The sequence below is a fragment of the Trachypithecus francoisi genome, unplaced genomic scaffold (genome assembly GCF_009764315.1).
Source record: "Trachypithecus francoisi isolate TF-2019V2 unplaced genomic scaffold, Tfra_2.0 Lachesis_group17, whole genome shotgun sequence".
NCBI lineage: Eukaryota > Metazoa > Chordata > Mammalia > Primates > Cercopithecidae > Trachypithecus > Trachypithecus francoisi.
The window spans coordinates 40,531,562-40,544,180 of NW_022681462.1; the positions used below are offsets into that span (position 1 = coordinate 40,531,562).

The 12,619-nt window shown below is 46.0% G+C and overlaps 2 protein-coding genes across 14 annotated transcripts in view; one reads left to right on the plus strand and one right to left on the minus strand.

Annotated features, from left to right (window-relative positions):
* Positions 1 to 12,619, plus strand: part of PAX8 (paired box 8) — a 60,903-nt gene that overhangs the window by 17,983 nt on the left and 30,301 nt on the right. The gene's annotated exons all lie outside the window — the stretch shown is intronic.
* Positions 1 to 12,619, minus strand: part of LOC117062177 — a 40,399-nt gene that overhangs the window by 15,622 nt on the left and 12,158 nt on the right. The window contains exon 1 of one of the 8 annotated variants that reach the window (XM_033175408.1): positions 1,380 to 5,492. The exons of the other annotated variants lie outside the window; for them this stretch is intronic. Within the exon in view, the coding sequence (XP_033031299.1) occupies positions 1,380 to 1,677 (298 nt within the window). The 5' untranslated portion in view covers positions 1,678 to 5,492. Of the gene's footprint in view, positions 1 to 1,379; positions 5,493 to 12,619 lie in introns of those variants that run through there. 8 annotated transcript variants of the gene reach the window in all.

Genomic DNA, 12,619 nt, shown 5'->3' on the forward strand with positions numbered 1-12,619 from the left:
CACCTTGAAGACTCTGCAACTCACACACACAGTCTCTCTCTCTCTCACACACACACATATGAACACACACACAGACACACAAAACAGTCACACATACACACATACACACTCTCTCTCTCAATGTACCCTAATTCAGGCTAAAACCCACCATTTACAAATGCCTCCTCCATGAGCTAGTCAAGCCCATCAGGTTGTATCTTAGTTAAGATCTCAGAAGCAAAGAATCCCAGCGTTCAAAAGAAACTTAGAGGTCATTTAGTTCAGCTATCCGGGTGAGGGAGGCGTCTTTATGTGACTTCATTATATTCAGGATTCCCTGGTTCCTCCAGCCTCTCAGTCTCTGCAGTTACCCCAATTACAGCTGTTGTTTCCTTCCTGTTCCCCCTTCTCTCCCTCCTCACTACCCACCCTTACTCTCATGGTTTCCTGCCCTCAGCAGGGGTTCTTCTCACCCCCCTCTATTTCCCTCCTTACCCATCTCTGGGTGATTTTTAAATCACTGCCCACTAAACTCACATTTATAGCATTATAACTTTGAGCTGTAGAACCTAATAGTACTTTATGTCCTTTACTATCCATCCCCATCCCCAACATACACACATACTCACACATGCACACACCCACTCATTCATACACACATTCACACAGACACCCACATACACATCTCCACAGATATTCCACGGAGCTATTTGTGGACAGAATGGAAGGAGATAGTGCATGTAAATGGGTTGAAAAGCTTTAAGGTTCTATAACATGTCAGGGACTATTAACTTGTAAGTTTCTCAAGGGCAAGAACTGTCTTCTACTCAGAAACCATCTCTCCACATACACGCAGCCTGGAATATTATTATACACAGAGTGGGTGCTCACTGAATTGAAATCTAATGTACTGAAAATTGCTTTAATATCAACCCATTAAAAAAAAAGCATTAATAACCACAGGCCTCTGACCTCAGGGGGAGCTGAGGGTTAGCGCAGTAACTTGTACAGTCGCTAAGCATCTAAACACATGTTCGGCAGGTGCTGCCATACCTGCCTTGTCTGTTTCCCTCCCCAAATGCAGAGACCCTGGACCTTTCTTCTGCAGCCTAGAGGGCCCTTCCACAGCCCTGGTGTGTGATGCCAGGAGTCTGCAAGTGTCTAGGAAGCTCAGTGGGAAGGATCTGGGAAGAATGACCTCTAGTAAACCTTCAGGGATCACTGGGAAGCTCCATTTGCCACCCCTGACTAGAAGTTCATGTTTAATCAATTAATTATTGCTTTCAATAAGTGTTTGTTGACATCCACAGAGTAGATATAAACTCTAGGCTATCAATAGGGGAGATTTTTAAAAATACAGATTCAGGGATGCTATGCCAAAAGATTCTGACTGAACTGACCTGAGGCGGGAAGTTTCTGGACTCTCCAGGTGATTCCAGGGTGCAGTTGGGAGGAGGAAAGCACTGCTCTACCTACTACAAAGCATGTCTGCATGGTCAGATAAAAGCTGCACCTCCCCTCAAGGAGCCAGGCGTCTGGAGGAAGAACTTGACAACGAGATTCAGAGACAGGACAGGGGCTGGGGAGGTCGGTGGGAGGATGGAGAAGGTTCTGGAAGGTTGCTCCTGGTTGGCTTCTCTCCCTGGGCTTCTGAAGGCCAGAGTGCAGGGTGTGGAGTAGCCATACACAAAGCCACATCCACAGAGGGGGAGCGTCACTCCTGCAGGAAGGAAAGGAAGGGAGTCCCCTGCTTGGGAAATAGTGCCCAGTCTCAGAGGGAGAAAGTGGCCCATCAGCTGTTACTTTATATCCCTTATATTGCTAATATAATTTATAGGATCTTAGACAGCTTGAAAAGACCTCCAGAAATCTCTGAGACAGCACCAAAGGTGACCCTACCCAGGGAACCCTTGGACTTGGTGACCTTTGGGCTCAGAGCAGGCAAGTGTGTCCCACTTGCCTCAAGCTCTCTGGCCCCTGTGCTCCCAAGGCCTCCAGCCTGGCTCCAGCAAAAGGCAGGGCCTCATGTCAAGCAGTACTTTTCTTAAGGAGCTTAGAGGTCTATTGACATTTGAAGCAGCTCCATCCCTAGAAATCCACACACTGAAGCCCTTCCTGGGAGGGAGGTGACAGGGTTAATCTAAGGGCTGGGGGAGGCGGAGAAAGGCCTTGAAACCACACAGTGAAGCCAACCAGATTAATAGAGGAAGAGAGAGGGGGGTAGACCATTAGGAAGACAAAGAGAAAATCATGCTGGAGCAATAGAAAGGGAAATCTAATATCAACTAGGGAAAAATAAATGGAGATTAGGGCAAACAAATTAGCTTTAATGGGTTCAATGCTAATACAAGAATAACAGCGGAGCTGCGAATGCCTTTGAGGGGAAGATGGGATAAAGAACCTGAGCAGTCATGCAAGCAATAAAGATTATGCAGGGAAGGGGGATGGCCAAAAGAGCCAGCGGGGAGGGAGAGAGAAGGGAAGACTACAGGCAGATGGGTAGGGGATCGGTGGCTTTGGAGGAGTCTGCCATCTTTCACAGGAAAGGACTGGGACAGAGAGCTGGTAAGAACTGGGGAGGCAGCAAGCAGGAGGGAAATAAAAGAAAGCAAGGAAATTGTGAGACACCGAGGGCAGGGATGCAAACCCAGAGCGGGAAACACTGCGAAGAAAGGAGGCAGCAATGGATGTAAACAAAGAGAATGGAGGACAACCAGCCACTGCGCAAGAGTGGAGGGAAATAAAGAAATTAGGTGCCCTCTCTGACTGGAGAAAATTTAAAGAGGAAAAATTAGGCCCCAAGATAATGAAAAGCTAGAGAGGATTTGGAAGTGAGTTTTGGAAAGCACCCATACTTGGTAGGTGACGGAAGGGCATATTCATTCTTAGGGAGAGGTCTGGCTATTCTTGGAATACAGTGCTGCTGCCAGGGGTGGCACTGGAGGTGGGTGGGCAAAGTAAGCAGTGCAGAGCACTATGGCATCTGAGCTCTCTCAGCTTGAATCTCAGTCATGCCACTTTGTAAGGGTGGAGCCTTGAACCTGTTACATGCCGTCTCTGCTTCTCATCTTCTCATTTGTAAAATGGGGATAATGTACTTCATTCTTCAAAGGGTTGTTGTAAGAATTAATTGAAAAGATGCATGTAAAATACTCAGTTTGGCCCCAAAATAAGCACCTCCCATTATACTGACTATAATTATTATTCTTAGGCATTGACTAATGCGGAAGAGGGGCTGGGTACTAAAGATAGCCCTTCCTCCCTCCTTCCCCCCCTTTCCTCTTCTTTTAGGTCCAACATTGGTGAAATACGAGCCTAGTTTGATTCTCTCCCAGATAGAGTCTAATCCAAAGGAAACCTCTGTATCCATCCTCTATCTCCCTCCCCTGTCCCTCCCCAGCTCCCTCTCCCTACTGGGGATGAAAGAATAGTGCTAAGCCCTCCACCACAGCCACCCTCTGGGCTGATCTAAGGCAGAAGCATCTAGGGAAGCCAAATTTTATATTCTATTGGAAGACCCTCTTATATCTGCCTGAGCTTCAGAGTGTAGTAGACAAGGAGCTGGAGTTGGTCCTCATGGCCTCACATCTTAGGGTCCTCCTTGGCTGCATTAAAGAGCATAGACACTCCACGAGGGAAACAGAGCCCCAAAGACCAGCACACAGCAACAATAACAAGCCAGGAGTCAATCAGTAACAGCCTAGTCATGGGCGCCAGAAGGGGAAAGAAGGAGCTGGGATTATTTCCTGCCCCTCCAAGCATCCCAGAATCCTGCCCTTTTATCATTACTAAGGATTTTGGAAGAGTTAGAAGAGAAATCAATCCAGGCAAGAAGAGGGGCAGATAGGGGTTGGGGAGCTTTGCCATTTGCTAATAAATAAATTAATTAACTTGAAATCATTACAAAAAGAATCTTCCCATAAAACCATAACCTCCAGGAGGGGAGACCCATCTGTCTTCATCCCCCTATGTCCCCAGAACCTGGAGCAGTGTCTGGTATGGAAATGGTGGGTCTCGGTGGTGAGGGTAATGGCTAACATTTGTGGAGGGTCTACTGAAGCCCAGGTCCTGTGTCAGGTGCTACACGTGCACCATGTTATTTAGATCATTGGACACACCTAGAAGGAAAGACAGAAAGAAGTGACAGAAATTCATGCCAAAGTCATAAGTTAGTCAGAGGTGAAGCAGGGGTTTCTGACTCTCTCCTCCATATAGCTTCAAGGAATGGAAATAAATGTATACATGAGCCTCACCCACTCATCAGGGCAAGAGGACAGATTTGAAAGCTACCTCTCAGTTTGGGTGTTATGTATATTCTATACATATTATATATACTCCACATATATTATACAGGAATATATATTTCATATATAATATATATATTCTATATGTATTTTATATATATGTACGTGCACACACACACACACGAGGGACTGATAAATGGGCCACCTGGCAAGTAGTAGAAGTTTAAAGGATAGTGGAAGGACTTTCTTCTTGTTGTTGTATGTGGCTCTTGTCGGCCAATACCTCAGTAGCAGTAGTTGAATCAGATTCCAGCTCTCAGCTCTCCCAGAGCCAGTCGCACATGCCCCCCGGCAACAGCTGCAATGTGCCAGCCCTTCGGAGATCCAAGTCTCAGCTCCACAGGCCCTTCCTCTAAGCATGTATTCTGATAACTCCAGTTTCTTCCTTTTGCTTCCTCCAGCCCAAGGGGCAGTTGCTGCTTCCTGTAGCTACTATCTCTGGGTTATTTCAGTGCTTCCTTTGTGCTTTTACAGCCCTCCAACACCAGACAACAATTCCCCATATTAAAGCCCCTTTGTTGAAATACCTAGGAAGGTTTCTGTCCTCTGATCAAGCCCTGGCTGATACCAGAAGAGATCTGAGGAAACCAGATTCTAAGACTGGATTGATCATGTCCTTGGCCTTGAACACAGTACTGAGCTCCTTGGCAATGAGAACTAGAGACCACTTTTTTTTATTTTCTGATTGAGCCCTGGCAGGCATATGCATGCAGCATGGCCCACACAGTCATGAGTCAGAAACTTCTCATAGTATCTCCGAGTCTGGAATTCCTGAGTTCTAACGAGGAGTAGCATTTGCTGCTAACTCTCTGCCTCCCTAACTTGAGCTGTCTCTGGTGGTTTTTTCCCTTGATGGATGTTAAAATCTTCCCAACAAAGCTATCAACCCAGTGAGGGAGGAGTCTGTGTAGATCACCTCCCATTATTCTCCATAGAGTCTCTATGGCCAAGGCTAGAAGAAAAAGACTTCTTGGCTCAGAATCCGAAGACTAGAGTCAGTGATAGTTTCCTTAGTGGTGTAAAATGGCAAGAGTAGCACTAATCTCACAGAGGACTCCTGCAGAACACACTGCCACATTCAACCATAAAGCTGTTCTCAACAGTGTGAGCCTGGCAAGTGCTCACACATTTATTGTTGACATTGAAGGTCTGATATGTAAGCCAACAGGAAGACCTCTGCATTCATATCCTGACTCCTTCAGGAGCAGGGCAAACCTCTCTCTCTCTCTTTTTTTTGTTTTTTTTTTTTGTTTGTTTGTTTGTTTGTTTGTTTGTTTGGACTGTGGAATCTGGACCATCCTCTTTAAATAACTCATTTCTATAAGTATATGTGTCTGTGGAAAACAGAATTCTGTTTAAGGCAAATAAGGTGTGGGCTTCACTAAACTTGCGGATCTTCCTCTCTCCTTCCCTTGCTCCCTCCCTCTATCCCTCTCTTCCTCCTTCCCTTTTTTTTTCTTCCTTCCTTCCTTCCTCCCTTACTCCCTTCCTCCTTTCCTTCCTCTCTCCCTCCCTTCCTTCCTCCCCTCTTTCCTTTCTTCTTTCCTTTTAATAACCAACAGGCACTTACATTATGCTTAATGAGATTATGTCCTGGCTTATTTAAAAGAAAGGACCAAAGAGAGCAAGCAGGGAAAGCCAGGGAAGACTTACTGTAGGAGGGAGCTTCCTGAACTGACTCCTAAGGCATGAATGGAAATCAATCAGGAGAAGGTGAGGACGGGCACTCCAGGCATGGAGGACACAGTCAAGGACCCAGGAGAGGATTCAGATGTGGCAAAAGAATGGCAAACAATTTTGTGTTGTTAGGGCATCAGGTTCAACGCTCACACAGGTAAGAAATGAGGCTTGAACACTAAGTCAGGGTCAGGTGGTAGTGGGCACTGACTTCAAGATTTAGTAGCTTGGGCTTTCCCATGAAGAAAATGATGCCATGTCTTGCAAGGATTCTTAAATATGGGAGTGATATGGCCAGACTAGGGTTTAGATGTGTTGCTCCCTAGCTGGGTAGCAAAGGTTCACGTGAGCAAGGTTGGATGTGGAGACCAATGAGTCCAGGTGAGTAGTTAACTCCTACTCACCTTCCACGCAGGTTACATGTCATTTAGAGACATCTTCCTAATCAGCTTGAACTCATTTTCTCTTGCACCCCCACCCCATTATTTTTTAACACTGCACCTTGTTGTGTTCTTCTTAGCACTTATTCCAAGTAGTAATTACACATTTATTTCTGTATTTACTTTTTAAATATACCCATCTTCAGCCTACCTATCCCTAGCCTGGAAGCTCCACGAAGGTAGAAATCAATTCTATAGAGTCAGTTCTATTAAAATGCTTGCTACATGGTAAGCATAAAAAATATATGTAGAATGGATAAATGAATAAGCAAATGAATGCTGGGGACAGGCAGGGAGATATTGGTTAGGTAAATATTTAGGAGGTAAAAAGTGGTCTTGTGAGTATTTCACGTGGAGAATGGAAAAAGATAAAGGTGATTAGTTGATTCATGTGACATAAGTTTATTGAATACCTAATATAATTTAATAATGATCAAAATGAAAGAAGCCTTGCCTTCAGAGAGCTTTCAATCTGGTGAGAGAAGACAGTTATGATTCATACATATACAGTTATGGTTATGCAAAAAATGTAAAATAAAAATTTGGACCTAAAGATGCAATTAAATTTATCTATGATACCTCCCCATTCTCCCCAAAATTCCTCCCTTGACTATGAGACATTTTTGTCCTCTCATTTTCAACCAGATTCCAAACAGCAGTTATATTTGGTGCTATATTTCTATGACTGCCATTCAAGAAAGGTAAAACATGTTATGAGAATACCCAAACAGAAGCCTGCACCTACTCTGTAGGATAAAGCAAAGCCACCGAGGAAATGACTCAGTGTTGAAACATAAAGGATGAGCAGGAGTTAACTAGATAAAGACAGGGAGACAAGATCTCCAGGAGGAAGGAACAGCACGTGCAAGTGCCCCAAGGCTGGGGACACAGTTACTTCCAAGGTCGTGCAGAAGATCGATGACAGTGCAGCACAGAGAGTGTGGTGGCAGGTGGCAGGAGGCTGAGTGGAAGGGGCAGGCCCTGAGCTTGCATGACAGCTGGTGTTGTTACCAACCAAGACAACACTAGAGGAGGAGCCCCCTTATCACCTAAGAGGAAATCTCCAATAGAAATTGAAAACAAAAGTTGGGGGAAAGACCTGACTGGGGTTACCTGGGATGCCCATGATGCCATCAGGAGATGGGTAGTAGGTACAACAATGAGAGTGTGTAGGATCACCAAGGATGGCCATGAAGGGGGAGAGAAACACTGAGAACTGAGAGAAGCCTGAAGGGAGAAAACATACGTCATGGAGCAAGTGAGGGAAGAGAACCCCATTAAAGCAAAGAGAAAGCCTAGACTGAAGGTATAAGGAATCAGGAGATGGGATTGTCACTAAAATCTCTTCAAGAGGGAACACATGGCACCCTCCAACCACTCACTGTCCATCCATGGCCACTCATCACCGAGCACATGCTAAGCAGGAGGTACAGAGCAGGCTGAGCATGGAATGTGAAGGGAGGAATGGGCTGCAAGTATGGCTGTTTTTTGAGAAATTTAGTTGAAAACAATAGGAAAGAAGAGTATCGTGGTCAAGGGAAGAATTTTTTGTTTAATTTATTTTGAAGTCAGGGGCTGGAGAGGCAACATAGATTATTTTAATTCCATTTGTAGGTTTAGGGGAAGGACCTGGTAGAAAAGAAGAGGCAAGTAATGCTTTAAAATGAGAGGATAATTGATGGAGTAGGATTCCAGAACAGGTAGAAGGGCAAGAGATCAATGAGAAACACAAGCCACAGCTTTGCCTAGCTGCTGTCTTTCTGTTCCAGTTTCCCTTAGGAAGACAACTATAAGACACAGAGATAACCAAGGGTCATGCAGCAAGTTGGGGGTAACAGCAGATGCAGGATGCTGCTTTCCAGCATGCCAGCCCCTTTTACCCAGTCCAAGGGTCTCATGCGTCCAGGTAACCCATAACTCATGTATGCTGGCGTGATCTGGTGTGCAGACTTTGGACACTGGGATTCCATGGTCCTGGGACACTTTCTTCAGGAGCAGTTGGAGGCACAGGCCCTGGCCTTTACTCCAGAAAGGCACCAAGTCAAGAGGATTAGCTGGGAGGTGGCACATGGAGATCACAGACCTGCAAATGAGCAGCGGGGGAAGGGAAAAGCACCAAGCCGAGAATGCCAGGGACTGATTCGTATGGACAAGGCCTTTCCTTTGTAGAAGGAGAATAGGCCTGGCATGATTTGGAGGGCACCCAAAAAGGCCACTGCACCTCTCACTATAGCCCTGCCAAGGCTCAACCACCAACTTGACACTCTATGTGTCAAAAAGCCCCAGGTAGTTAAATGGACATTTTTGCAGAACAACACATTGAGCCATTGCTACTTTAGGACTGGGCAGAGTGGCAAAAGATAAAGCAAAAGGATAAAGGGGAAAGTACTGAAGCATGGGATTTGGGGGTCCCATCATGCAGAATCGTGTGAATCCATGCAACAACCATAACCAATGTAAACCATTTTTCTACCACTTGTATATACGAAAACACTAATTACAGTAGGCAAAGACAGGGCCTCTGCCTTTGAGTAACTCATAAAGAAACCCAAATAGAGAAAGTTACTGTTCAACGCGGTCAGTGCTATCATAGGAATTTGTGCAAAGGACTATAGGGACATGGGGAAAGGATTTCCACATCTTAAGGGTTTGGATATTGGTGCATGTAACACGAATTTTGGTCAATGACTGTCTCTTTTCTTTCTGCCATCCCAACTACTCGGAGCTCTATAAAGGATGAATAAATTACCAACAAAGTCCTAAGACCTCCCTGAATGGTCACTTTTCAGAAGGATACATTTCTGGACAGCAAGCTTCACCTAGAACTTTGCTGAGCTCCAATCCCTTTACTGTAAGATAAGTCCTCTCTGACCACAGGAAGCTTGCATTTCCTGTCTGAGTATCTTCCACTCAGGAACCTGCTTGCATCCGGCCAGGCGGTCTTGTCTTCCTCCCCCATACCCACCCCACCTCCCCACTCACAATCTCTCAGACATACAAAGAGTCTGCTTATGAGGCTTCAAACCTCTTCCTGGGTCACACCTTCCCCTCCTCACCCCACTTCCCGCCCAACCAGGAGGCTCCTACTCATTTTTGGCTTCCGGCCTCAAAGCCCACCCCATCTGCAGCAGCATGAAAGGGTGGACAGTACAGTGGGCACCAATCGTCCCCCCACCCCAGTGCAGGAAGGAAGACTGCACCCACCTCTGGGCGTTTGGTGGTGACTCACCCAGAAGAGTCCACTCCCCCACACCGGACACAGGAAAGACAAAAGCCTTTCCATTACAGGGACTCAGCTCAAAACCTCAAACCATAGGGGCCATCTCCATCTGCAGCCAGCAGGCTCTTTCCAGATTCTTTTTCCTGCCTGTCTTACAGCCACACTAAATGTCTTTCAATTTCTTGAAGGCACCAAGACTTTACGCATGGATTTTCTTCCCCCTGAGGAAAATTCTTTGCCTAGTTACCTCCTAGATACTCTTCCTTGCAGCTTCCCTCTAACCACCAGGGCTCCGCGAGCACCTGGACTCATATCCTTCAAGAAAGGTCACCATTAACATGGTGATTCCTAATGTATCTTATCACATCCCCCAAAAGGTTCAAAGTTCCTTGAAGGCCAGGATTCTTGTCTTGTTCAAGGTTGTATTCCCAGTGCTTTGTACCTGAGTCATGATAGGCACTTGGTCAATGTCTTGAGTTGAAAAGAAATGAAAACCATAATATACAAACTATCATTATTATTCTTAGAAGAATGTTGGAGGAGTATGAAGAGTTATTCTCTTATGTTTAATTTACCAGCCATCACCTGGACTAAACCAGTGGTTTTCAAAGTGTGTCCCTGGCCTAGCAGCATTAACACCATGTGGAAACTTCTTAGAAACATAAATTCTTAGTTCAATCCCAGACCTACTGATTCAGAAACTTAGGGCATTGTGCTCAGTAGTCTGTATTTTAATAAGCCTCACTGCCGAGTGATTCTGACGCACACTGAAGTTTGAGAAAACACTTCCTATATCCTAGTCCTAAGCTTGGGTCATAACATTCAACCATGGGAATATTACAAATTAGAAAAACATTACATTTATAGCAAGGTTTGTTTATCTAAATAAATACTTCTCCATCCTGATCCCCCTGTCTTCTTCTTCTTTTTTTTTTTTTTTTTTTGAGATGGAGTCTTGCTCTGTCGCCCAGGCTGGAGTGCAGTGGCACGATCTCGGCTCACTGCAAGCTCCGCCTTGTGGGTTCACCCCATTTTCCTGCCTCAGCCTCTGGAGTAGCTGGGACTACAGGTGCCCGCCACCACACCTGGCTAATTTTTTGTATTTTTAGTAGAGACGGGGTTTCACTGTGTTAGCCAGGATGATCTCGATCTCCTGACCTTGTGATCTGCCCACCTCAGCCTCCCAAAGTGCTGAGATTACAGGCATGAGCCACCATGCCCACCATGCCCAGCCCCCCTATCTTCTTATAGGAGTTTAAGTCAGCAGCAGGCATAAGTTTTGTTAAGCTCCATTCGATAGATAAAAACACTAAGGTTGAAAAAATAAAACCCACTTTCTTGAATGATAAGACTAAAACAGGCAGTGTCAAGGAAGGGATCAGGTCCAAGGCTCTTTCCACAGTAACACAAAGTCATTCAGAAGGCAGTCAAATAAAACAAGCACCAGAGAATTCAGTTTAGGGGCCAGAAATGTGAATGCATCTTTCCCAGCACTACAATGTTTGCTGATAACGGTAAATAACCTCTCAGGGTTTGGGTTTCTAAGGATGCGAGTCAGTCCTTCATAATAATTAAGGGCAATGGCCCACACAGCTTACACTGTCATTTTTTTTTTAAGGCACAATACCCAATTCATGCCACCCCACAATGGCATTTGTTTAAACCTGCTTCACATTTGTAGAGGTGGAGAACCCTCACCTCTAAGAAACCTCGCTTCCAGATATAGAGGTCCCAGCACAAACATCTAGGTTTGAGTGGATACAGCAGGGAAAGTTCTGGAAAATGAGGACAAAGCTGGACTGCTGAAGGTCTTGTCTGTGTTTGGGTGGCTGTCTGGCGCCCCCTTGTGTTCAGTGCCTGGACCCAAAAGAGCCCGAAGGCAACAATGATGCAGTGAGGGCAAATGGCTACAGCAATTCATCAATGGCACTCTGGCCAGTGAAGACCAGAGGAATGGGCTTAGGACTGGGCAAAGGCCCCTCTGCCCACCATCTGGGCTCTCCTAAAGGCCCTCCAAGCACTCTTCCAGCCCCAGTGGAGAAGCAGTCACTAGGAAGGCTTGCCTAGATGGGACAGGTGGAAGCTGTACCCAAGCTCGCCCGTTGTCTCCACCAGGAAGATGGATCATTGCATCTTTCTTGCTGGGTGTTTGGCCAGAGGGCTTTTCCTCCTGACTTACTGCCCAGGGTAGAGGCTTAGAGCACCCCCACCCCCTTTTTTTTTGAGACGGAGTTTCGCTCTTGTTGCCCAGGCTGGAGTGAAACAATGCGATCTCAGCTTACCGCAACCTCCACCTCAGGGTTCAAGCGATTCTACTGCCTCAGCCTCTGAGTAGCTGGGATTACAGACATGTATCATCACGCCCAGCTAGTTATTATTACTATTATTATTATTATTTGTATTATCAGTAGACGGTATTTCACCATGTTGGTTAGGCTGGTCTCGAACCCCCGACCTCAGGTGATCCACCCGCCTCAGCCTCCCAAAGTGCTGGGATTACAGACGTCAGCCACCATGCCCAGCCCCCACCCCCTTTATTAGAGGGAAATTGAGTGTTCTGCTGAAGACAGCTTGGGCCCCTGAGGAGACATTACAAGGCAGTTCTGAATGTGCTAAGTCAGTGGGTAATAATGGGCACTGTGTGCCCAGCAAAGGCACTTCCCACCCTCGGCCATAAATAGTCTTTAACTGGTTCACACAGAAGCCTGGGGTTGGCTCTTCCTTCTCACCTGTCTGCTCCCTGACTCCTACACCCCAGGGCTCTACCCTCCCCGTCATATCACCAAATCCTGCCCCTGTTGTGAAAAGACCATGGCATGTTCAGCACAAAATAGCAATGCCAATGACAAGCGTCCAGTGTAGCTCTAGCCCCAGAACAGGGCTCCCCTCAAGGAGCAGCCCTGATCTGAGCCTTAAATTCTGGTTGGATCCCAGCTCCTCCTCATATAAGCTGAGTTAAACAAGCATATAAATCAGATCACTAAAACTCTCTGAGCCCC